The 27,763-nt window shown below is 43.6% G+C and overlaps 1 protein-coding gene across 1 annotated transcript; it reads right to left on the bottom strand.

Moving 5' to 3' along the window:
- Positions 1-37: 37 nt before the first annotated feature.
- On the bottom strand, positions 38-27,320 carry LOC119174184 (uncharacterized). Its single transcript, XM_037425011.2, has 6 exons — positions 27,074-27,320; positions 25,182-25,285; positions 19,334-19,375; positions 16,392-16,442; positions 10,535-10,588; positions 38-210 (listed from the first exon to the last, which is right to left on the bottom strand). Exons 1-6 carry the CDS (start codon positions 27,195-27,197, stop codon positions 124-126), a joined length of 462 nt encoding a protein of 153 aa, XP_037280908.2. The 5' UTR covers positions 27,198-27,320; the 3' UTR covers positions 38-123.
- Between the last annotated feature and the right edge of the window lie 443 nt (positions 27,321-27,763).

The raw sequence follows: 27,763 nt of genomic DNA on the forward strand, positions 1-27,763 counted from the left end.
GTACCAGGAACCGAGCTTAAGGGACGGCCTCCGATACTGCGGTCTCACAGGTCATGTGGGCGACCAGAGGAGGTTTTTATTCAGCACTAACCAAAGAACGAGTAGTAAGTAGCAGAGACATTGCTACTTAAGCAGCAGTAGGAGCCAGTGGAGCGCGGCGAAGAAACGCTGCTTCTCTCGTGGCACCGTCTTCGAGCTCATCATGCAACCCTGGAAATGTGAAGGGAAAAGGCAATGTTAAACGAGGCTACAGCCTTTGTGTTAAGAGGGCGACGCAACGCTTCTTTAGCAGGGTAAAAAACTCTGCCGATTGATAGTTGAGGCAACTGAGAACATGTGTGGCAAACACTATAGCGCTATAGCGCAGCGCACGGCCGGGAATGTACATTTAATTCTTAAAGTGAAGAAAGTGCTCAAGTTCATAATACACGCCAATTATAGTATACGTATGTTCTTGCCTCCTTGTCAACACCATTTCTGTAGCTTTCAGCGCGCTTGCTCATGCTAAAAGAGGAGAGAAAGCGCTTACTAAAGCACGCAACATATCCCTGTAACTTGATTCATGCCTGACTGATTAGAAACATTTTTGTGATAATCGATTCATGAAGCAATTCACTCTTCATGAAGCCATTCGATGAAAACTTGTAAAAGCGTTGCGGGGCCCCTTTAAAGAAATACTAAAGGCTAATGAAATGCTAATGTGAAGTCTCTACATCTGCTCCTCGCCAGAAGAGAACTCATTACTCCTGCATATAAGTTAAAGCCCATTTTAATCTTATATTTGCATATACACTGTGGCATTACTTTAATTACCCGATGAAATTTTATGTCGTTTGAAGAGAACATTTGCATCACATAGTTTACGGCAACTCGTTTAGGCGCATTTCAAATTCGCTCTACAGTCTAATGTGAATATACCGAACCTGAAGGGGAACACAAAAGAGCTGTACATGTAGTTAATTCATTACATGAAGCGTTTTATATATTGAAAATATATGCAAGGGGATTTCACAACTGTTTGAGGTACACGTAGAATTGTTTTATATGGATTTTATATACGTGTTTGACAGTATTTTGTTTCTCTGAAGATCATTAAAGAAAGGAAATACAAGAACAGGAGGAAAAATGTAATGCACAATGCAGATTTTTTCAAGCAGCCTTATCTTTTACATAAGGCTGCTACATATCCTTTACTAGACAAGCAACTGACATTACAATTATTGGGTTTAGGATAGCATTAGTCAAATTTTTTGTAAACAGCTCATCAAACTTGAGTCGAGTGCAGCGTGGCATGAATGAGTATTGGTCGCTTAATAATGCAGTCTGAAGTCATTGCTGTGATGGTCGCGATAAATAGGAAGTAAACCAAATTTCAACAATGATACACTTTGTTCCAGATGTCTTGTGCATCCAGTATGAATTTTTTTTTATTTCAATGCTTTCATACATGTTTGCTCTGATTTTAAGCTAAGTGCATCAGCTTTTGCTGTGCGTCTTTTCACAAGTCTAATACCATTAAATGTGGCAAAAGACAATGCATTTCTCTCTGTTACAGGGGCATTAATTTCTGGGACAACACGAAACGGAATGTATAAATCTGCTACAGCTTAAATTTCCCTTAAAAAATGCAGAAATATTTTATTGCTTATATGTTAGGACAGCAATGACGAAAATTGGAAATCGTGCTGATCTGTCAACAATGCTTGACATAGCTCTTGCTTTTAGTTTTTTTTAATAGAGATAGTTGCTTAGGGAACAACCATTGTATCTTTCTTTGAGCTTACAGCTTTTTTTATGGCTTTCGAAACACCATACTTATTGTGAATGCTGTAGAATTTGAAGTTGGCAGGATTTGTACGAGCGTTTTATGCCGGGATATGAGAAACGAATTCTGGCGTGTGATATTATAGCAGCTTTCATGAAACGGCATATCGCCTTTTTGCATGTGCCGCACGGCGGCAAATGGTGCTGCGAAGGGCATTCTTTAGTAGAGTCATTTTCCTTGTGATAGCGAGATATTACTTAGAGTTAGCACCGGTTTGTGATGCTTCTCGTATGCAGCCTTGTGTGTGTTGTATGCTTCGAATATGAGCATTTGTTGAGCGTTCTGCATCCAGTAGAACAGGGGTTCTCAAAGTGGGTTTTGCAGGCCGCTGATAGATATTCCCTTGTTTTGCACTAACCTACTGAACTCACTTAGATGTCGGTCCCGAGTTGTGATCGATTTGGGGAGCCTCGATTATTCAAGCCCAAGCATCAATAAGCACATCTCAACGCATTTATTTTTATTAAAAGTAAAAATGAAAAAAACTCGCCAGGGGGGAGGGGGTAGTTTTCCTTGCACTTAATGAAGCTTAGAAGGGTTCTCTGACACCAATGTGCTGAGGGCCCCTGATGTAGAAAATCACACCTAATGTTTGCGCATGATGTTCACCCCTGGTGTTCACATTTTGTTGCGTCAGTGTATCCAAAGCATTTCACGTGTTGTACATGTAAGCTTGACCTTGTAACAAAATACAGGCTGCAAGAATCACAGAGGCATGCACAGAAAATCTCTGAAGCCATCTCCGTAACTGAACATAGGGAGCTTCATACTGTGGCCTTTGCTCACACAACTTCCACAGCATGCACGCGAAGCGCCAAATCAAGAGCACATGTGTTGGTAGCACTATGCGTCAGGGTGCGGTATTTTGTAAGCGTTCTTGCTTAGAATGGAGAAGCGATCAATCAAAAGGATGAGGGGAAGCCACATGGGATTCATTCAGGCTATTCTGACGGATAGCCACGAAATTTGCATAGAATGGGCTAGGAGATGTCGGAAGAGACTCGGACCCCGTTCTATCGATAGCATAGATATAAAAACTGTCTCCGGATAGCCTGAATTGGATCAAAACGTGAGCAATTGAGCCCGGAGAATCAGATTAGTCTGTTTTGCTTCTGGCTTACCTCAATCTCGCACCTGAAATCGCTACTGAACAACTCGTCAAATCGCGACACCACTTAGTGTTCACTCAAGACATTCACACAAATAAATTGTCAAGTCATCCTGCTCTGAAATTTGAAGCTTTGAAAAACAGTGCCTGTCATCAATATCGATGTTGAGCTGTATGAATGCTATATTTCTTCATGCGCTGAAAGCATATCTCAGTACCCTCAGCTGGCCTGTTGGCTGTTTGCTTCTTCTCGTCTTTTTGTTCAATCCCTCTCCCGTTCTAAGCCAGAATGCTTTCAAAATACTGCCCCAGATGGCTGAACTTGCAGTTCCTAGTGCATGCAGGCATGCTTTCTTTGAAGGAGATTTTATAGTTTGCTCACATTGCTTCTTTCCTGTGCATATGCATTTAGTAGTTGGCATTTGCCTCTTGACCAAAGGCAAAGCTGCATTAGAAACTAAAAACGTTACACAGGGACTGTTAAACTTGCTAAAAACTACATTTTATGTATCTCTAAAACAGTGCATCGCATACTGTCATAGCAAGTGTTTCATAGAGATCTTTTTTTCTTCAGGTGTTCGTTTTGAAAAGAAATGATGGCATGCATGTCAGTGTTCCTTTTGAAGAGCTTCAGCTGTTCAGAGCTGACAACCGTGGCTATTGCCATGTTATGTGAGGTTAAAAGGAATACCGTACTATAGAAAATTTTTTCATGACAGAAGTGCAGAGTGAGCTTGAGGAAGTACTCGCATATCTCAGTGAGCTGTTGTGAACACTTTACCAATAGATTTTCTTTCACTTTGTACATTGAAAATAAGAACCCTTAATCTGACTTCGTTTAGTTGACTATGTGAGACGCAAGATGATGAGATTTTACTGTACAGGGGCAGGCCCATATGGTTAGTTTTAGCAGTGTTCAATGGGGTCGCAAACAAGTGAGAATAGAGTACTGGTGCTTGATGGATGATAGGTGGGTGTGCTGGATTTCAGGCAAAATCATTTTATTTTTGAGCTGGTTTTTTTATCAAATCGCTGCCGTCATTCATCTTTCTTAGAAATAGGCAGGGTAACTGTAACCTGCCATAAAGCTCAAACAACACTGTGCTGCTAAGTGCAGCATGTGTTTTTTTTTTACTACAACATTCCAGTATGGGCAAGACAATATGTAATAACCGTTGCAGAGATATGGCGCACATGAGTGCCAGTTTTGTAGCGACATTCCTTATTATATTGTAAGTTACTGAGTTCCAGTGTTTTTAATGGAGCCGTTGCTTTGCTACTCATTATAACCAGCCACTTGGCACGTACTGCAGCATCCTTTCTGTTTGTTTACTTTTAGGTGTTTATTCTGCATATCACTCTTTTTTTTTAGCCCATTGTACAATTCATATTGAGCTTTTTTGTGTAAAACTTGTTGGTCTTTTTTTGAAGAACTTGGGTCAGATTATCCCATTCGCTAGCCTCCGTCTCGTTGCATTATTGAATGTTGGATTTTAAAATTTTTGCCTTAAATAAAACCAGTGTAAAAAAGCATGCATGGTAGTTTATATTGACTTTATGCCTTTTATCATAGCTAGCCTCATTGGGAAGTTTCAGCTGTAGGGCGTGAAGCTTTTGTTTTCTTTTACTCCGGTACTGTTAAAATATGTTAGCCTTAAATAACCTCATTTGCACACTACCGGCATTATAATTGTCTAGGAAGAACACTAGTTGGGCTAGTCATTACTGTGTAACTGTTGCGAGATTATTTTATTGGGAGAATGCGTGAAAAGCTGAGTGAGAAAAAATTGCTTACTGGGGCGCTGGCGTCCTTGTGTGTAGTACGTCTCCAATGTACATGTGGATACTCCCATCTGTGCCTGTACTTGCTTGGTTACGTGCTGTTACTCGGAGCGCATGTATTACCGCATATCTAAAAAACTCTACAGGGTATGTGTAGTAGTACGTATTGCATCCTCATAAATTTGGAAATGTGTCTAGTAAAGATTTTCGGATATTACTGAGGCATGTACCTGCCCAAGTTTGAAAGTGACTCTGACATGACGAAATATTTTAAAGTGATTTCTTTTGCTTCTATTTCTTGCACACCCATCATGTGAAAAGGCTTCAAGGTGTTTGCATTGACTTGCATCATATGTTGCACAAATTTGCTTCTTATCATTTGCTCATTTTCGCATTATCTCTCCTGTACTGCAGCCTACACTAGGTTCAAACTTGTCTCTGAAAACTAGCGTTATATAGAATGGCAAGTGGACAACACCGTCAAAAAAAGAAAAGCAACTGCAGAGATGTAACGAAAGGGTTTGTAAACATTTTATTGATAATTCATTTACAGATTGAGTAGTGTCAACACCAAATGAAACACTGAAGTGATTTTGCCAGAGTTTTTTGTTATAAAGGCTGTTCACGTAATTAGTACAAAACATTGTTTGCATTTTGAAGTCTGCTTCTCAGAAATGTTATCAGCTGTCATTGCACTGTAGGTAATAGAGCTCTTTTTACTGAAAAGACGCTTGAAGGAAGGATGAGGAAGAAGTAAGCAGCTCTTTCACATAGCCAAGATGTCTTGGACAGTCTATGTCTCACCTCACTTGACATAGTATCGCTGTGCAACTTCTCTCGTTTTACATCTGCTATGGTAGCCTAAATTAATCTCGTCTATTTTACGTTTGCATTCAAGTTGTTCTAGAATTGTTCAAACACATTTATATTTGAATATGATTAAACCTTATTATGCAGCTAAGATGAGTATAGTCAAATCCTCTATATAATGAAGCACCTCAGTTTTTGAAACATTGTGTGCCTAGAACGGCATGAACCTTTTACCTCAATTGAATGAAGCACGTTCACCTGTGGTTTCACTTTAATGATTTCTCACTACTACTGCAGAGAAAGGCCAAACGTGAAAATTCTCCTAGTATAGCTATTTGATTCGAAAACGTAAATTCTTTATTCACTTATTTATTCAAAATTTCCCAAATATTTTCATACTTTCATAAATACGCATCTTTTCAATTCACTAATTTTAGTGCTGTGTGTGCACCGAGCTGCTGTCATTGCTGTGCCAAGCTCAGAATTGTTGTATAGGTGCAGTCAGTGAGCGTACAGTCATGAAAAATGTAGGTACAGTTAAGCCAGAGTTCACTAACATGCTTTTTGTCGACATCATTTCAATTTGCACACTTAATTCAAGGCCCAAACCATTTTTGACTACCAGCTATTAGCTGTCTTTAACAGTGCTGTAGAGTTGTCGCGAAACTTATCCTAGCTTGCAATTTCTTGTTGGCATTTTATTTCTCCATGACTGTACCTTTGGTAACTGTCCACTATCAAGTACTACATATTACTTGGACTGTTCACAGATGGGTCAATCTACGAAGCTGAGAGAAATTTTGCAGTTTCACGGGAAATCTAGCTTGGACATACAAATGGGTCACAATTGAGGATGGATTATCTACATAAAAAACTCATGCGTATTGATCATGTGCTGAATTTGAAACAGCCTCGCAAATACAGTGGCATTTGTGGGAGCTGTTTGTGTAGCATTTTTCATGCACACTCTTTTCAGAATTTCAGAATGCAGCACAGCAGCGGAGAAATGCTGTGTATGGTTAAGTTTCCAAGATGTTTCTTCGTAGGCTTGTTTTGTCTTGCAGTCTCATTTTAAAACTAGCTTAAAGCCTCGTTATGCTGCACAACGTTGTTCTTGAATTATGGATGATTTTGCTTATGGTTAGAATGTCTGCCATGTCATTGTGATAGAAAAACATGCAAAAAAAAACTTTTGCTTTGTTTGCTTCATTCTTTTCATAAAGGGTACTTGCACATCTAGCAGTGTTTCAATATGGCAGTCATTGTTGGAAGTCACTGTTGAAGCGACACTTTTAGTCATGTTTATGTGGTTTTTTATGCACATGTTCTTAGTCTCTGCTGCTCAATGAATAACTGCATTATGCTGTTAAGTGTAAACATGCTGTGATCACTATTGTAGCCTTAAAAGCTTCTTGCTTTCTTGCACCTGTATTCAACTATAGTGCACGGAATAAAGCGCCAGTTATATTGTTCGCTGATGTGTTGCTTCTGTGTCAGTTTTCTAGCGAAGCCAGCTTTATGATAATTGTGAGCTTTTTTGCTCTAATGATTTCATGCTCATGGATTGGATAATGTGGCATTTGAGAAGAACGGCATTATGGCTCAACCCTAGCTCACTGCCGACAACACATGTATAAACACAACATGTTATGTATTGCGCGATATCAGTACGTTGCTAGCGAAATATTGTTCGCTTTTTTTTTTTCAGGGGTGAAGCTCCTTAGGCTGTGGGTCATTCTCTCCTCCATTTGTATGTAGCCACCTCTAGTTTATGTCTTGCTCAATAGAAGGCATTGTCTGTATATGCCCATGCGTTGTCTGTATATGCTCGAATTTTGGAACCATCTAAACTCCCTAAGAAATGAGATTAGCCTAGAGCAGACATTTATAACTACAGCTCAAGGTGCTAGGCTAGAAGGGGACGAAGCTATTGAATAAATAAGAACAAGTGCGACAGAAAAATTTCAACAAAGAAGTGCTTTATGCGCCACAATAGACAAGGATGAACCAAGTGGCCCAATGGCTCCATTTTCACAACGAGGGTGGGAAAGGGCTGAGAAGAGGGTTCCTAGTAGTACATCAACAGGCCCAGATGGCATTCCAATTATGCTGATAAAGACATTAGGTCCGAAGTATAAGCAGTCTTTGAGAGAGGCAGTCAGCAAAATAATAATCGATTGTGAAGTCCCCGATGAATGGAAACTTAGCAGGATGAGCACAATCTATAAAGGAAAAGGGGACAAAGCTGACATAAACAACTACTGTCCTATAACAGTGACATCAGCGGTCTACAGGCTGGCGATGCAGATTATAAAGGAAAGACTGCAGGCATGGATAGAGGATGAGAGGGTGCTGGGGGAACTGCAGAAGGGGTTTCGGAAACACAGGAGGTTGGAAGACGATCTGTTCTCACTGACGCAGTGCATCGAAATAGCAGAAAAGCAACACAGGCCCCGGTGGCTAGCATTTTTGGATATCAAGGGAGCGTACGATATCGTGGTTCAAGAGGAATTGTGGGGAATACTGGACATATTAGGCATGGAAGATGTAGACACTAATCTTTTAAAGAATATCTATAAAGGTAACAAGGTAGTTATAAAGTGGGAAAAACAGGTATCCAAGCCTGCAGAGGTAAAACGGGGCTTAGGCACGGGTGTCCTTTGTCACCCCTGTCTACTCATGATGTACCTGCAAGGATTAGAGGCCAAATTAGAGGGAAGTGGACTGGGCTTCAACCTCTCTTTCGTCAAACAAGGAAAACTCATTGAACAGGCACTACCAGCATTGATGTTTGCCGATGATATAGTGCTAATGGCCGACAACAAGGAATATTGGCAGAGATTGATGGACATCTGCGGTAATGAGGGAAATAGGTTAGATTTCAGATTCAGTGAGGAAAAATCAGCAGTCATGATTTTTAATGACAATGAAGGTAGTGAGCTTAAAATACCAGAGATCACGCTAGATATAATAGATAAATACAAATATCTGGGCGTATGGATAAGCAATGGGGCCGAGTACCTAAGGGAACACGAAATATACGTGACGACTAAAGGTAACAGGAATGCAGCGGTGATGAAAAACAGGGCACTGTGGAATTACAATAGGTATGATGTGGTGAGAGGAATATGGAAAGGAGTCATGCTTCCTGGTCTGACGTTCGGCAATGCGGTCTTGTGCATGAGATCAGAAGTTCAAGCAAGATTAGAAATTTAGCGACGTAGAATAGGTAGGCTTGCCTTAGGAGCTCATGGGAATACACCAAATCAGGGAGTACAAGGTGATATGGGATAAACATCATTTGAGGGCAGGGAAGCTAGCAGCAAGATAAAATTTTAGAAGCTATTGAGAGAAATGGGGAAGGAGCGTTTTTCTAGGAAGGTATTCAGCTACTTGTACATGAAGAATTCGATACAAAACAGAGGAAGTGAACCAGAAAATTGACTGGTAAATACTTAGAAAACAGCAGGGGGCCAAATCAAAAAGAGTTATCGGTTAAAAAGAAAGTGAAGGAAGCTGAGATTGATATGTGGAGAATTGGCATGATTAAGAAGTCTGCACTAGAGATCTATCGAACTTTTAAGCAGGAAATTGCCAAGGAAAGGATCTATGATAATACTCAAAGTAGTTCTCTGCTGTTTGAGGCCAGGACGGGAGTATTGCGAACCAAGACTTATCGGGCCAAATACGAAGGGGTAGACACAGTATGCAGTGCGTGTGGAGAGGAAGAGGAAAGTGCCGAACACTTGATAGTGTTCTGTAAAGGGCTTCACCCTATTGTTCAGGATGATGGCGCAGAGTTTTTCAAAGCCCTGGGGTTTAGGGACAGGGAGAGCAAAATAGACTTTAAGCGGGTAGAATTAACTAGAAGGAGGTTGTCTGATTGGTGGCTATAGTCAAGGCACGAGTGAAAATTAAACCCTTGACTGCAAAGTACGAATTCTCAACCTCACTATTTAAAGAGAAAAAAAATAAATCTAGTTTGTGGTTCATTAAGTATTACGGCTTGGTGGCGCTAGCCACCACCCGATCCAAAGGGTACAGCCATATCCATCCATCCATCCATCCATCCATGGGAAGAATGTAAATAGATGGCATTAGTGGATATTCACAGCATATTCACGAAGTGAATGATGATAAGTAGGGCAAAGCGTCCGGCCGGCCGTCTGTGCCTCTGTCCGACCATCCGTTTGAACAAATGCTTTGTCCTACTCATCGTCATTCACTCCATAAATATGCTGTGTTTGTTCTTGTTTTTTCAGCTAGAAAGCATGATTCAATCTTGAATGTTAAACGCACTTACTGTACAGTCTGTGCCTGGCAGCTGTTGGGAGGATGCTCTTCATGTTGAAGCTTTGCAAAACGAAATATTCAGTGTGCTCAGAATTTAAACACTACATGGATTGGACTGATTTTCTATGTACGTAGAATGCCATTGTTATGGCACTTTGTAGCTGAAAGCACTGTCCCATGTTATTGTTGATAAAATCATCAGGTAAGCATCAAGGATGCCGTGTATGCCAAGTGACTTCAGATGCCAGCAGCTTGGATAAACCATGAAGCACAGTAAGATGCTAACCCACGATATTTTTATTTAGATGTGCCTTTATGTTTGAAGTGGTTATGAGCATTGAAAGTAAATCTAAAGCTCACCACTACGGCGTCTGTTGTAGCCCTGATGGGACGTCAGGGCCCGTCAACCAGCTGATTACTATTTCTCTGTCCTAAGTGGCAAACGGCGATGTTGCTAATGTGACTAAACCTCTGCTGCCAGTTTTGCAAAGCATTCTGTGAGTTTTATTTGCTCCCTTGTACATTAACATTACAGTTCTTATTCAACCTCACAGGTGCCATTGATACTTAATAATGAAAACCTTTCTTTTTCGGCACAGCTGCCAATTTTGGTGGCATTTGTTTGTACCTACAAATGCCTGCTTGTTGGTGCCAATTTTTGAACTGAGTTCAAGAGTGTAACATGTGGTACATAATCTAAAAGTCGTACAACTCACCAAAGTCTTCTGTGCCATTACATTTGGGTCGTAGGGAAAATCTTTTATCGTTGACTGTAAGAAAAGAAAAAGGTTCTTGTTTTCATATATGAAGAAAAAAAGAAACACTCCCGTTTTGCTGCTATTAAAAAAGAAGTAAAGAAATACGCGTAACAAACCCACATAGCATATGCACTAGTGCCAAAGCTACAAACACATTTTTTTTTTCTACCATGGTATTTATTAAAGTACTTGGGCAATCATGACAAAATCAAGCGAACAAAAGTACAATCAAATCGTGAAAGTAAGCGTTCAAGTGTTACTCATAAACACTAAATGCCTAACACAGCACGAGTTCTTCACATGGAGAGTTCTTCACATTGTGTTATACAAACAAAAAAGGGGTGAGGTCAAACAGTTCTCTAAGACGGAGTACCAGTCCGGTCTAAAGTCTAGCTCGTCGTAAATGTTTTTTAGATGGATAGCCATTTGAATGAAGTGTGCGCTTGAAGAGGTGGTGGGCTCTACATTGCGGTCTTGCATTCGTGTCTTCCACAAGCTGTGCATACCCATGAGGAAAAACATATCATATGGTACTTCATCAAGCGCTGCTGGCAGAAGATAATGTATTGTGTGAGAATTAATGACGAAACGTTTTTTCAGTGCTCGCTGAAGGACATCCCAAAACAGTATGGCATCTTTGCAGCTAACAAAGCAATGTTCAATCGTTTCCGGCACATCACATAGACGGCAGTTAACAGACAGAATGAAAATACCTTTTCTTTCTAACCATGTGTTTACCTCCAATGTTTCAGAGTGGAGTTTATAGAAGAATGTTTTTGAATTCGGTAAAACGTACATTTTGCGCACTCGCTTCAACACATCGTGACCTGGAAGATTGGCGTACAGTGAACGGTACAATGGAGGTGGGAAGAGTGTACTCAGTAGGTCCTTATACAGCACCTTGCGCGATACTGTGTACAGGTATTCTACAGAGAAGCGAGCTTTAAGGAACTGAACTGCGAGGTAAACCTCCTGCATGAATCTCCACAAGCATGGGCGTTCGGAAAAGTTCTATGAAACAATTAAATCTGGTAAGCAATCAACAAGTGTAACCTGCAAGAAGGAACGGATTACAGGATGGGAATTGTCTCGAAAAAAGAAGAATCGGGGCACTATTTGCCATAGATAAAGGTGTTTTGGTCCTAACCCACCCTCACTAACTGGCTTGAATATATTATCACGACGCATGGGCTCAAAAGTCGAAGACCACATGAAAGTAGCGAAAATCCGATGAAAGCGTTGTATATAGAATCTTGCGCAATGAAGAAGTTGCAATACATAGTAAAGTTTTGTTGCTAAGAAAGTATTGCAAGCTTCAGCTCTCCCAAATATCGAAAGTCGATAGAGCACAAATGTCTGCGCCTGTCGTTCAAGCTTAGGGACGCGTTCCTTCCAGTAATGCGCACTGAATCTATATGCATGCAATGGTACACCGAGGTATGTTGGAGGAGTTCTTGTCCAATTAATCCCTGCAAAGTGGTTTGGTGTGCTACCCCACAAGCCAAACCACAATCCTAAACTTTTAGAGGCATTTAAACGAGCTCCTGATACTACGCCGAACTTTTCAATAGTATATATCACATTTTCGACACTTGGTTTATCTGTGCAAAAGAATGCGACATCGTCTGCATAAGCCAATACTTTAACCTCGCTGCCTAATATTCTAAAGCCACGAATGCAACTCGACTGTATTATGCTTAAGCACAGTGGTTGTAGATAAAGTGCAAATAAAAGAGGTGACATCGGGCATCCCTGTTTTACAGAAGAGCGAATAGAAACTGGCTTAGAGAGTTGGCCATTAACTATCAGACGAGTTGAGCATTCATTATAGCATAATTTAACGCCTTTAAGAACAACTTTGCCAACATTAGCTTGTTCGAGAAGAGAAAAAAGGAAGGAATGACGAACACGATCAAAAGCTTTTGCAAGGTCTACCTGTTGCATTGCAAGATGTTTTTGAGAACCATGACAGTATTGAAGCACTGTTCGAGTGACATGTATATTGGTTTGTATGGATCGACCTCTAATCCCACATGTCTGATGAGACCCAATGAGGATCGACATAGCAAATTGCAACCTATTTGCTAATACTTTTGCAAAAATTTTGTAGTCCACATTTGACAGCGATATTGGTCTATAGCCCTCGACGAAGCAAAGTTTTTCCTTGTCAGTTGTTTTTGGTATTAACACAGTGTGACTTTTGCAAAAAGATTGTGGGAGTGTATCCATGTCATAACTCATCTGAAAAATATTCAGCAATATAGGAGTAAGCGTTTTCTTGAAAGCTTTGTAAAATTCGCCTGAGATGCCATCAGGCCCCGGTGTTTTCAATAAAGGCAAGTTGTCGATTGCTTGCTCGATTTCCTGTATAGTAATGGGCCCATTAATGACTGCACAATCATTGTCCTTCAAGGGGTTCACAAGAGAAACAAAACTAGCCTTGAGGTGAGCGTCAAGATCATCAGAGGGAGAGCTAAATAAGCTGTTATTGTACGTTTCGAACGCCAAAGTAATGTCTCCGTTATCTTTTATGAGCACATTGTTAAAGTACAAGTCTGGAATAACTTTAGAAATCGCATGGCGTTGCTCATCAAGTAAAGCTTGGCACGTCGGTTGCTCAGAATTTAAAGTGCGCTGGTTCCGAGATCTAATACGTGCCCCTTGGTAGCGAGCAGCATCATATCTCTGTAGTTGGCACTTAATATTCTCAATATCTTTGATGTACTTTCCCGGCATTTCGCATTCCATCTCATAAAGATTGCAAAGACTTTTAACAAGTATCTTTTCATCATTCTTTCTATAGAAAGACTGTTAAGTCTTTCTATAGAAAGGCTTAACAGCCCCAATTTCTAAAGCTATAGCACGAACTTTTTGTTTAAAAAGCTCCCAAGCAGCGAAGATATGAAAACCAATCGAAAAAGATTGCCTCAATGCCATCTGGACGCGATTCATGAATTCCTGATCACAGAGGAGCTTCGCATTCATTTTCCAAAGGGCCCACTGGGAACGGAATTGTTTGTGACGATTTTCACCAATTTGCGCTATGACAATACCATGGTCTGAGAATGATACAGCTTCAGTGCTGCAGGAAATTTTATGAGATAGGAGTGATGAGGACACGTAAATCCGGTCAAGGCGAGCATGAGAGCTGCCTTGTACTCTTGTATATGCTGTTGCCCGGTTCGAGACCCCGATGTCAATTAGTCCTGCATTATCTACAATACCGGATAAAAGCACACCACTCCTGTCTCTCTTTCCAGACGAATTATAACGATCAATAGCTTCACATACGCAGTTGAAATCTCCCATAAGTACCGTGCATCTGTCGACGTCAATTAAATTACGCACTTCAAGTCGTTCAATTACAAAACGCAAGTGTTTTCGGAACATCACTAAACGCATATAGATTGATAATTCTCCATGGCACTCCTTGCAACAAAAAAAATCACAGCATATATACTTGCCCTCTTCATCAACACCAGTGCAGAATGCTGAACAGGGTAGGCTTTTTCTCAGAAACAACCAACAGCCCGCAGAAAAACCTTTAGCATGTGAGACACACACATTAAACTGAGACAGAAAAGGTCGCAGGGCCTTCTCGGTCTCTTCCTCGCTCTCGATCTTTGTCTCTTGGATGGCGACAAAGTCGAGACGCTTCCGATTGAGAAGTGTACAGATCTGTGCTTGTTTCTGCTAAGACCTAAGGCCGCGTACGTTCAAGGTGGCAAATATGAGTCGCTCAGACTGCGCCATGGTGACTACCTTCTAATTCGCTTATTGTCCTTCTTGATCAGTCCCAAGAGTTGGCGCTGAGGCTTCCCGTGAGCCCCCAGCAGGCCTCCTAGATCGGGATCGGCGACACTTCCCCTTTGGCATGGACTTTCGGCGACGGCGTGACTCCCTAGTCACTGACGCTGGGTCACTCTCTTTGCTTGAATCCGAGCTGGAGGATGCGCGACGTTTCAGTATTGCTGTATCCGTAGAGATCTGCATATCATCTTCCGACACTGCACCATGATGAAAAAGCTGCTGCGGAGCTGCAGCGCAAGCAGGTGTTGAACTTTCTGCGGCATCCAGCCCAGAGTCTGTATCTTGTACTGGTGGTTCTTCGGCATCTTTATGGGTCAGCGCAACAGCACTCTTCATAGGAACTCCTACTTGTGCTATGGGTTGTGCGGAGTCGTTTTGGGTATGCTGCTTGCATGATTCACTTGGCTCTTTGCACGCAGAAGTTTCAACTGTGTCAACAGCGAGTGACTTTCTTTCCTCTTTTGGATTCCTTGTGGTAGATCCTGCAGCATATGACATTGACGGAGTGTCTCCCGTTGCGTCCAGAACCTCGGTGGCATCCATAATATGCTCTTGTAGGTTATCATCTGGCTGTTTTGTGTGCTGTCGCAGCTTGTTGGCGTATGTCATAACACAATCTTCGGCCGAATGACCGAAGCGTCGACAGTTGTCACAGCGAGGGGTCCTGCAGTTTCGACGGATGTGTCCAACCTTACTGCACCGAAGGCAAAGTGGTGGGCGGCCAGGTATCAGGACGAAGCTTTGCATTCCGCAGACAACAAGAATATGAGGAATATCCGCAATGCGAACTCCATCAGCAAGGGACAAAACAACATCCCTATTTAGCGTCCGCATTTGTTCCATGTCCGCTACTTTCCAGCTTTCTTGTGATATTGTCTTGACCTTCCCAAAAGCTTGCAGTGCCTCGCACACATAGGCGTCCTCCAAGCGCTCAGGAAGCCACATAAGCTTCAGCTTCACCAAAGCTACAAACACAGTTCAATGGCTCACCTTCATTGAAACCACAGACATTTATTATACGAGTTTCATTTAAATCTGGCAATACGTTAATTGCTTCGGCACTCCGTTAGGGGTGAACAAAACATTTTTTTTTAAGGCGATAACATTCGGGCCTCTATGATGCATGGTCATATCCGAGATACAGAAGATTAGAAATGCTGTATATGCTGTCTTAGCATATACAGTGCATATACAGAGCATATAAAGTAACCCGACGGAAGACGTGTTGCAGCTTGGGCTAGTTGGTATGGCATATGGTCTTTCGTGTCCTTCTTGTCTCTGTGTCGTCGTTTTGTTCTCGCGCTATAACTATCGTCATCGACGGAAGACATCACGTGAGCGCACGAGTAATAAATCGAGCAACTGCCGTGGTCATTCATATCGAGACAGCTGCAGTTTTCTCTTCGACATTTACCGGTAGTGTGCCGAAAGTATGTGCTTCTCGGCGTGAAATATTTATATCAACACACTCGACGTTTTTTTGTTTTGTTTTGTTTTTTCAGTGATCGCCTTCAAGGCAGACGTTGCAGCCGTGATCAGCCGCATTGCAGCAGCGCATGCTCGTGAACCTGCCTCATTTTATATATCCGGTGAGGGCGAACTTTCCGAAATTGGTGGCTAAAGTCAAGGCACGAGTGAAAATTAAACCCTTCGCTGCAAAGTACGAATCCTCAATCTCACTATTTAAAGGAGAAAAAATAAATCTCGTTTTTGGTTCATTAAGTATTACGGCTTGGTGGCGCTAGCCACCAGCCGATCTATAGGGTACAGCCATATCAATCCATCCATCCATCCTGAGCGCAGACCACGCGTTCGCGTTCCCTTTCATAAAGGACGACAGTGTACATGAGCTTCGTGGTTTGTGCCTCCCCTATTATTTATTCTTCTCTCAAACGCTTTGTCTCCAATGTCTTTCGAAATTATCTTGCCGATTTCGGTGCCCTTCACTGAATATTTGTCATTACCCATAGGCGTTATGAGCACAGTTAAGCCTTGTCTTACTCACCAAATACTCAACCGTCATTTCTATGAGGCAATCAGCGACATTCTCGGGTATCTGCAAACAAAAAAAGAAAAGCAAATGAAGTCGCGATATAAGCCGACATCCCAATGAGATCTGGCCTGGTGGGCGACCGATGGCGGCGCTGCGAACCGCGCTTGTATGATGTCAGTTCGAAAATTCGCGCGCTTCTCTCGGAGCCGTATAGAAACCACGGTCGCGGTGAAACTCGGCAAAAACGGAGCTCGGTTGATTATCTTGTGTGTGATGGCTCTACCGACGCTGTTCTAACAACCATGAGTGTCCGCTTTTAATGCTCATTTTAAAAGCACAGCGCTTTGGTTTTTTTTTTTTTTAACTGCGGCTGCTTGTCTCCGCGGCGAGTGCTGCGCAATAGAGCAGTACTGCTCTGTGCCTCTAAACGATCACCCACCTGTGAACACGGCGTTAGCTTTCACAGCTATCCTAAGGACCCGAAGCTTAGAAAAAAGTGGATAGTCAAACTCAGAGAGGGAGAGCGCCCCATGCCTTCATCGACCATGTGCAGCAAGCACTTCGCTGACAGTTACTCTCGCTATATACCAGCCCTACATTCCACTTTTTGGTAAGCATGCAACCGTATTCCAGCGCCTCGCCACTACTTCAGCCATTCACTGCACGCAGGCTACAGGCGTTGTCGACTTACACCAGGTGAAGTGCTGTCCCAAAACCTATGGCGAAGGCTCAGGGAGCCCACGACGCGGCCTCCCAATCGCCTCGTGAGCCCAGCTGAGCGTTGAAGGACATCTGAGACTACAGCTTTACTTTGTTGGTGTACGTACATATTGCCATTTCAAGTTTCTTCTTTACACTTAGGTTTCATCGGTTTTCGCCCACAAAGTCAGGCTGTCTGGAATGTTCAGCGCCGACGACGCCTCATTGTTACAGAAGGTGCACGGTAATTGTAGATCGTTTTGCCAAGATTACGCCAACTTCGTGAACATGACTGATTATTCTGGAACCTACGTCGCTGCTAGCGATAACGCTAGAATGTTCGATGGTGAGTGTATAAATGCCGATCGGCGCTTGTCAGTTGATCGACGGCCGACGCTCTGCTCGCCGCTATCGTTGCCAGTGCGTTGCTGTAATCTGACTTCTCTTTGTCGTGGCCACAGTTTCGGCCGAATGAACGGTTTAACCTGAACACTAAGTCGGCTCCCTTCGTCTGCCTCACGACCCCGTGACAATATACAGGGTGTCCCAGGTAACTTTAGCCAGAGTTTAGAAATATGCCGGCACACGCAATTACGACGCCACCAAATGCGTGTTGCTCATTGTTACCTGGAGTTAATAAGACTAGTTTTGGTGTTCTCAAATATAGTTTAATTATGTGTGTTTAATTAACTAACTTTTCGAAGAACAAAGATGGATAAAGATTTCAACGAGTAAGTTGTAGGTCGGGTTGCAAAACGTCCGAATAGATAGTTTTGAACTTTATATCTGTTAAGTATTGTGTTTTTCTGCTGATTACAAATACCCGTGAAATACGAAAAAATACCACGTGACAAACCCGCTCGCGCGTCAGTGTGCACGGTGATTCTAGTGCTTCGTAACGTTCCGCGTACGAACGGCACGCTTCCCTCGCACCGGTTCATGACAACAATAAGCAGTCACAGTGGTTATCGTTTTTGTGGCCGATAGCAAAACGTGTTCATCGTAAAGCCGCAACCGTGGTTGCGGCCCTGCCGAGACAACACAATGGGGCAAATGCTATGTCGTGTGTTCAGAAGAAGTGGTTAACGATTTAGAGTACTCGGTACTCTGCTGTGGGAGAGCTGAAAGCCGTCCCTTGGAAAAGAAAGATGGAGTTTGTGTGTGTTTTGAAAAAAGTTGTTAATGATTTATTTACTTGATTCCCCTTTGGCACCAAAATGACCAAACGATACCTCAAACAGCCAACCCCATTCGCAGCACCCACCAATATTGCTCAAGTTTCAGCGTTCATACTTGTGCGATTGTCAATTAAAAAGCAATTATTGCGCGTATCTGAGGCACCATAACACCATGTTGATGTTTTTTATTTGTGCCTTTATACAAGAGAAGGAGCGCACATAAGTAATTCTAAGAACCGTAGCGTTTATCACGCTGCGCTAACAGTGCAATGCTATGCTCAAAAAGGCAAGTGTTCCCAACGCTTTGCTAAGACGACATGGTGGTGGCACCTGCCGGTCGCTTTGCGTTCTACTCCATATCGCCTCCGAGACAGGCACGCATCTTTCTCGGCGGGCGCGCACGCCTTCTTTCGTTTTCGAAGATAACGGCCAGATGGCGCTCGTGTCTAACGTGACGTGCCTCGATGCGCTCACTAGCCCTCGCAGCACGAATCGAGACTCTCTAACGCAGCGCTTCCAGAATACAATTCACCGATTTTCCCGCGCAGAACATAAAATAAACGTTTTGTCCACTCTCTCCACACGCCAGACTATCGTCTTTTGACGACATTTGCAGTGAAACATGCAAGTATTAGGTCAATGTTTTTAGAGCTGTACTCTCCTCATTCTTTCTCTCGTTATTTTAGTGCGTTTTAGCAATCCAGTTATTTTTATGACGAATGCATGTATTCTTTTCATCCCTGAGGACCTTTAATTAACCGGACATACCAGATGAAGTTTTCCTATAGCTTATAGTCAGCCTGGTAGTCGCATGCAGCATAGCATATATGATTTTGACTAATGCTACACATATGGTAAGAGACTCAGCCTAACACTGAACATAAATGTATACATACCATAAATTTTAAGCTTCTGAGAAGCAGTACATTTTTTTCCTACGCCAGACATGAAGAAACTGCGAAAATCGTACATTCTTTGATTCTTGGAGACAGTTGGACCATAAATGATCGAATTTTTTCCGTAATACCAGGTGGCATGGGCGAGTTTTTGCGCGTATATAATGAGAGCCGAACTCACCTCGTTGCACTTGTCGTAGGTTCTGCACACTCTCTGAATGGCCTGAGAGCAAGGGGAAGAGATGGGAAGGAAGGGCTATTGCATTATCAAACTTCGGCACAAAAGCAGAATTGAATGTCCCTGCTACGAGTAATTCAAACAAATGTAAGACTCATAAACGCTGATAAAGAATAACGTGTCTATGAATGAAGCCTTTTAGCGCTTTTACTTATGTGGCAGGCCTGTTTTTTCAGAGGGTCTTGTTACGCTTGTTCAACAAAGTTAGAAAAACGCTTTTGGTCAAGCTTCTTGCAGTGGGAACATGCGAATCAAGTATATTCTGTTTCGTTGCAAGTGACACGGAATTTGCAGTTTCGTGTCAAAGACAACAAGAAATAGCTAGCTATTTCTGCCCTTTCTCTTTGGCAATGTCGTCATCAACTACGCAGCATACGGGACGGGAGCGTATGATATTGGCCGATTTCCTGGAAGCGAGCTCGGAAGGAACGCACTACATCGTCTTGGTACCACCTTATGCAGCCAAAAGGGTGCCGTCATGTCACAGCTTCACCGGCAGCTGTCAATGTGTTGAAGGAGCCCTGCAATACGTTTCCAATTAAGGGTAAAATGACTTCGCTAAAGGGTTTTATTGCCCCACGGATCGACCACCGCAATTTTTTAATATATATAATCCGTCAGGTATAAGCAGCGTGACAGCGGTTTGTTGCTCGCTGTGATTGTTTCCTCTCTTCTATCACCCCGACGAACACGCTGAAACCTGACAGGGAGGGATAGCACGCGAGTGTAAAGTTATAACGAGGGAGTAATGAAGATAAGCAGGGATGGCGCGGTAATAGCAAGGCGAAAGTTGTTCTTTCTGCAGGCGTCTAAAGCAAACACAGAATGACGTCACCAAGGGTCACACAGTGACTAATGCACTCGCGGAGCATGCCGAGAAGACGGGCCACGAGATAAACTGGGACAACGCACACATCACTGCTACGGAGAGGAATTTCACAACCAGACTCAACCTCGAACCACTAATCATTCAGAGAACGATTAACGCAATTAAATAGATAATCTACCACGCTAAACCACTGGTATACTCTTGGACTGCACCGTGCGCTCAACGCTACAAAAGAACCTGTTGCTCGGCCGTCATTCCATTGTGATTAAGGGGCACGGATCCCGAAACGTCATTCTTTATTTATGCTGACATTGGTCAGTGACCCGTTTTTTTTTTCTGCAATGCCTTCACCTGACCAGATGGTATAGCGTCAAACTCTCAACTACTTCAATAAGCGTACAACTATGCGCTCGTGAAACAAACCTTTTTACTTGATTATGACTGCATTCGTTAACAAACGAAGTCAGTCTTTTTTTCAGCAAGCAATAATAGTTTATCGAAGTTAGTAGGCAGTATTAAATTACTTACGTAAGAAACTGCATTTCTTAGCTAACAGGAAGCTCACATAATACGCAACGTCCCTTATTTACCGGTGCTGAAAAGCGCTGCGTGGGTGCTCGTGCAAATAAATTTGTTGAAGTGGCGGTCCATCTTACTTCTAAGACGGCAGCTTATCTCTTACTTTCTTTTTTTTTTTTTCAGTGCACATTTGATCTCACACGTGGGCCAACTCTGACAAGGAGACCCACTTTAATAACAATGACAAACGAGTGCGCTCTTGCTGTGCAGTTTGCTCCGGTGAACTTGGCGCGCAGCATTGAGGGTCGCAGACGTGCACATGTCGGCACTCGCCAAACCCGTGACAACACTCTTTCTTTTTGTGTGGTGTGCGGGGTTTCCTTTTGGTTAGCGCCGCCATGCGCGGACCCTAGCTGGCAAACGGCCGTCTTCACCGGTCAAGGCCGTTGCTTATGACGAAGAAGGGTGGAGCCCATAAGCCGCGCCTTTGCCTAAGCCGTCTCGGGTCGTCCGGCCTAATTTTGCTTAATTCGACCTTCGCAGTGGCTAGGGATATTGCGCAGCGCAGCCCCGAGTCAACAACGCGCGGAGAACGCTGACTCCGCGCCTTGTTTCTCGAAAACATTCCCAGAGCGTATTTGTTGCATAGCTGCTTGTCGGTGTGTGTACAGTGCGTGCCGCTTATGCAAAACAGTGCCTTCTCTCCACTGCTTCGCAAGACAGACGCACGTTAATCTAGTGGGTTTTCTGAACTCCTTTTCTGTGAAGAACCGCCACACGTCTTTTTGTCGTGGTCCTATCTTATATACAAGGTCACGGCGAAGGAACTTTGTATTCATTTTCGAAAAGCTATACATGCAGCTCATCAGGTAACTATCGCTTCTGAGTTGCAGTTCAGCGTACCAGACAACGCTCACGTGATAATCTTTCATATTAGCATGCGTGTAGCCGGGGGGGGGGGCGTTTAAACTTTTTGGAAAATGTTTGAATATTGATTGTGCGTATAAAGTAGGGTGGGGTAAATTAAGACACAAGGCAAAACGCGACATTTTCACTTCGCCGTCCTCTGTAGCTATATAACATAAAAACAACTTGTTCTCTTTCTGTTTTCCAGCGATAAGTGCTGGTCCTTCTCCATCTTTTCATGTGTAAATGTTGATGATCGCTCACAGCATTCGCGCGGAAAAATTGCGCAGCATGTGTCAGTGTGTTCTTGAGCCGTCAAAAAGGGACGAAATTCTGCTCGGCCAAATATTTGGATCCGTGCATGAAGCTACTCCTATGTTAATATTTTATTTTGTTACTTCAGACTACGAGCTATCGAACACCAAAAGTTTAGTTCGTTTGTTGCCCGGAGACAAAGCGGTCTTTTTTTAATTCTGGCATGTGAGAGGGATACAATGCAACAAAAAAGCATCCAATTGTCTAAAAAGTAATATTCATTATTGACCTATTTACTTGCACTCATTATATGTTGCAATTATTTGTTTAGGGTAGTTTGGACGCACAACAGGATATCATATAGAGATTCCTGCAAGTAAAACGACATGAAAAAGCACCAACTGATGTTCAAGACATGGCTCCCTCCATCCGCGCTGCATTGAGGTGTTTCCGTGTTCCCAAGGATGCGCTCAAGAGACGCATAAAAAGAAAAGGTGGAATCTCTTGACCATATCCTATGGGAATGTCCAGCATTAGTCAGAAATTCTGGGGTCGCGGCCTCCAATAAAGACCTTCGGGCGCGTTGGCGGACTGCGCCGCTCAGTTAGGGCCTGGATAAAGAACTTTGGGCGATCCAGCAGGTCAAGGAAGCTGCCGGGAGGCACGGTCTCTCCGTTGGCCCCTAGGTGGGAGCCCATCCCAGCAATCTGCCGGAAATTAATAGTCTACATCTCTCTCTCTCTCTCTCTCTGAGTCAGGTCATTCACAAACACGTCTTACGATTGAGTTTTGACGACGTTTCTCCAATACCCCAAATATAAAAAAAGTGCTCAGAAAGTATGATTCTGGCACAGTTTGAAATTGATTCCCTCAGAAATCCGGGGGGACATGAAGTTAAAAACCATAACATGTCTGAGCAGTTCTGCATCAACTTGAATGACAAAAAGAGGGGAAGAAGGTGCGTCAAAACACCTCTAGCATCATTGTTTGAAGTGAGAGCGCACTACGTAGACGCAGACAGGATAGACAGGGACAAGCGCTTGTCCCTGTCTATTTTGACCGTATATACGTTGTGCGCTCTCATTTCAACCAATCATGTATCACCAACTCGCCCAATCAAGCACATATCTCTAGCATCGAATTGTTCAATAATCCAATGAGGTGCAAGCGTTTAACAAAAGACAACATCAGCACAAAGAAAGACTGGTGGTTTTTGACGAGGATGCAATTTCGGAGCAACACAACACCCCGTTCTGCCTCGATACAATGCGTGGAGTTCATGGACTAGACTCCTTGAGACTGCGTAAGGGCCCACAGAGTGAATTTCAAGCATTTCTACTGCAAAAATTAAAGGAATGAATTTTTTTACATGCGGAGCATGTTATACTAAGGGGCTAGTGATGCGCCGTCGCCGTCCGCAGCCTCCACTCCTCCTCCGCCATCCATCTGTGCATCCCTTCCTCCTCTCGACACAGCGCGCGCTGCGCTCGCTTCTCCTCTCCGCGCGCTCAACAACACGCCAACGGCGAGCACTGCGTCGCTAGCGTCTGCGGAGTCGACGTCATGATGATGTACCTCGCGCCCAACCTATCGCGTGCCGCCTTGGAGACGTACGTCGACGAAGCCGCGGAAGAATGCATGAAACAACGACCGCAACAATGACCCTTTGTGATAGTCGGCGACTTCAACGTCGACGTCTTCAAGGACGATTTGGTGGTCGACTACATAGAGTCGCGGTACTCGCTGAAACGAGCAACGCACGACGGCAAACATCATCCGACCACGGTTCGTGGGACGTGCATCGACCACGTCTTTGCCAATTTCGACCTTCGACCGCTGCAACCAGACCCACTCACCCTTCACTTTACGGACCATAAAGCCATCTTGCTCAAAATACCCAAAGCGTCTCATCAATAAACATCGTCTTTCGCAGCATACGTGCGTGCGCGTTCACTCGTGTTCACTCATAACACACACGCATGTCGCAAATTACAAACCACATTTATCGCAGTTCAACATATGTGCTCCGCAGGCTAACTCGTGTTCACTCATAACACACACGCATGTCGCAAATTACAAACCACATTTATCGCAGTTCAACATATGTGCTCCGCAGGCTAACCAGTGTTCCCACTCGGGAAACCGGTCATTTTTTTCGCACTGTCTCGTTTTGGCCCACGCAATGTCTAGTTTTGCCCGTATAGGTTAAAGCAAAATGAGATTTCTGGAGCATTTTTTATTTATTTTATAAAATAATATACTCTATGGTGGCAACTTGGAAATATTTATGCAGCACATACCTCGCACCTAAAGGAAAGTTTCTGCATTGATGCTTAATTCTAAAAAGTGATACAAAAATAAGTAATCACTATTTTATTATTTTTGTCGCACTTTATTCCGCCATATACATGCTCTCATACAAACGCACGCGCGAATATACATAAAGCATAGTTGAACCAGCCCCTCCCCCAGAAAAAAACATTTCTGGCTACGGTGCTGCGAATTAGTGCATAACTTGAATATGATTCAAAGGAAGTTCAGCTTGTCTATAATTAACTAAATAAACGTTATGCGTAAAAAACAGCACTTAGTAGTTCGTTAATTAAATATGATACGTATAGTCTTCCTTGAGTTTCCCCTCTTGCGCTTGTTTACTTATCGTTTTATTGCTAAATTCAGCGGTTTCTTTTCATGTCGTAACCGCCAACTATTCACTAAAACACTTGGCGCCGTAAAATGTGTTACTATAAGTCGTTCTTGTTTTGTTACTGCACAAATACAGCATGACAGATCGACGAAATTATTTGGTACTCAGTTCCCCATGCCTTGAGCATTGACCAGTTACTATTCAGTGCTTTTACACACATCTTCACATCGTAATAAACCAGTTCACGAATATACGTCACCGGCAACTTTCGTATACATTACGGCACTGATTGCGTGCGAACCTAAGAAACATATTGGTTCTCTATACCGCGTACATTTGTGTAATGAATAGCGTAGTCTTTTGTGAAACATCTGATAAACTGTCGCAACATGAGTGCCCGTCAAGCGTGCATAACTGTCTAGCATTTTCGTGTGCTCCGTGTAGTAGCCAGCGAATGGCAAGCACACCAAACTCGTGCCTCCTCACCCCTCCCCCCCTCCGCCCGAATTTTTTTCGCAATGTCATACAGAGCGAAAAATGACTATTGCAAGGAGGTTCTTCCTCTGAATTAAAAAAAAGTGCCCCCCCCCCCCCCCCCGAAAATATGCTCTGCCTACGTCCCTGCGTGTGCTTACCTCCTCAATGATATTGCCATGAATGGGCATGTCGTAGAGGCCTTCTATGCAAGGCATGAACATGTCGGCAGCTTGCTTCAGAACAGACATCATCTGGCTGTCATCTGCACAGATGGGTAATTAACATTATTCAAGTATACGCGCATTTTTACTGAACCGCAGGCCTGCGGACAAAATGTTCAGTGACGAAATCCGTATAATATCGAATGTATATGTCAGCAACGAGGATATCCTCCTCATGTCTTGCTTTTTGCAGCGGCCGCATTTGTGAAAGGAGTGGGCTGCTAGCTATGAGAGCCGGAGTATAGGGTTTTGTAGAAGTAACAACTGGGACAGTTCTGTGTTCGCGCTTGTTCTGTGTATGCGTCCTGTTTGAGCAGCGCGCTGCTGGTGTCGAGCTGTGACAGCTGTTCGCGCTCGCCTTGTGTGGTTTCTTTTTGAGCGTCCTTTGCTTGAGCAGCGCGCAGCAAGTTTCAAGCTACTTGCCGTTCTTCCTGTGACATTCCAATTTCTCGCTATCGCATTCATTTTTCCGCCCTTGCGACGAAACTGTTACTTTTTTTTTTCCCTCATGAGAACGTAGTCATGAGCTGCCGCACTTGGGGCGCTATTTCATGTCGGGTACTGTAGATAAAGTATGCAGCTGCTATGGTGGTGCCCTATCAAACTATATTTAGAAGCTGATGTGCAGATTCGTCAGTGGAGCGATTTTTGACGGGGTGTCCCTCTTGTTCCTCCGCGAGCACTCACACACGCGAACACATTGTTTAACAACATTTTGAATCTGATACGTTCTCTCGTCCAGTTTTAGAGCGCTTTTAAACGCCGTGCTTAATCTTCTCACGCCTTCTCGAATTCCTAAGACGCCGATTCCTTCACCAGGAGGTAAACAACCTAGTGACTCAGTGATACCACGAAGGATGTTAATTCAGGCGGAGCAATAAATACCGACCCGCTAACGACGAGCTAATGCCACCTGCAGGTACAACACACCACGTTATACCCACACCACGCTACACCCAATGTGCACGTAGAGTTAAGAACATTACTAAAAAATAGCAATTTTGAAACAAATGTGTCGTTCTCTCATGAGAAAATTAGCCTCAACGTTAAAAATATTTCATCAATGATATTAAACAAATATTTCGGTCGCTTGATTGTGATTGAAATTTGGGTGGAAGTGAATGTGAGCCCTCGTAAGCAAGCATAACCGGTGTGTCTTATCTTGAAAGTAACTAAGCTGGAGGGGGAGTCTACAGGTCTACAAGGCTGCCTTTTCCAATCAGCTACAACTTTGTACCGTTGGCTAAGCCCTTGCACTATTGGTTATGTTCAGCAGTTCCCGTGCAGGGGCTAAGCGTCTGCACTTGAAGTCGAACCCAGAGCATGCAGGCGGTACGAGGCCTTTCGCGCCTTTCACCCTCATTCAGAATGCAGCCGCGGCGGCCGCTAATTGAACTTTACTTCTTGTACATTATTCTCGGGCAAAGTTGTACTCGACTTTAATTCAATTTCGACAGAGAAGTTCATAGGCAACAGAGCTCAACAAGAACGCCACTTAAGTCACATGGCGATGTTTGACACCGTAAAAGCGTAGATCTCATCTTCCCCCACCCCCGTACTCTCCCTGTTCTTACCGCCCGTTAATCGATGATACCGTGGGCATTTCAAAAACAACACAATTAAGCAGGCACACGTGGTTATTAGAGATTCTACTGATTCTTGTACGTCACGTAAGGGTATCAGGAATCTCACACGGCCCCGAATCAATTTTTTTTTCTTCAAGATTCAAGAGCTATCGGCGCCGATGTGCCGTGAGCTATTACTGGGTACGTTTCCGAATGACCGGGCGCGATCGTTGACAGAACGTCTGCATTGCTACGCCATGTCACCTGGTGTGTTGCCACATCCCTCGTTGGCACCAGTGGCCCCGGGCAACAGCAGTGCGGTGGTAATGGCACCGACGATCACGACGTTCCTCGAGCGAGCACCGTCTAGTAATCCCAGACTGACCATGACAGAGAGAAGAACGAACACGGCGCGTTTAGTTTTGGTTATCCCAATGTTACGCGTCCACGCGATGGCTGATAGTGTCGCGACTATCCACCAGGGTCCGTCTCGTCAGGTGACCTCACGAAGAGCGTGTTTGATTACTTCGCCGTTGAAGCTGTTCACTCCGCCTGTTTGCTTTGAAGCGATGTCCTTGAATGCGCGCATGCCAGCAGCAGCTGAGTATAGGCAGCTAAAGGAAGCGCGCGTATTTTGTGCGGCCGGTCATCGCTCACGAAAAGCGATATTTTCAAACTCTCCGAGGCAGTCGCACTCGGCGCGGTCGCCTGGCCTCGTACATTAAGTTGACAGGGGAGGGGGTGCTGCAATTAACTGCGTTAGCGTGGGGGTTATAGTGCGTTAAGCAGACTAAACCCTGGCCGAAGAGAGAGAGAGAGAGAGAGAGAGAGAGATCTTTTGCACACAAACTTTCTCCGTCCGGTCGTTCAGTCCGGTTAGTTTTATGTTCGTTTGCTCTTCTTAGTAAGATAGCGGTACTCATCCCGATACAAACCCAGAGGATGACTTTGTAT

Source organism: Rhipicephalus microplus, chromosome 3, assembly GCF_043290135.1.
Source record: "Rhipicephalus microplus isolate Deutch F79 chromosome 3, USDA_Rmic, whole genome shotgun sequence".
NCBI lineage: Eukaryota > Metazoa > Arthropoda > Arachnida > Ixodida > Ixodidae > Rhipicephalus > Rhipicephalus microplus.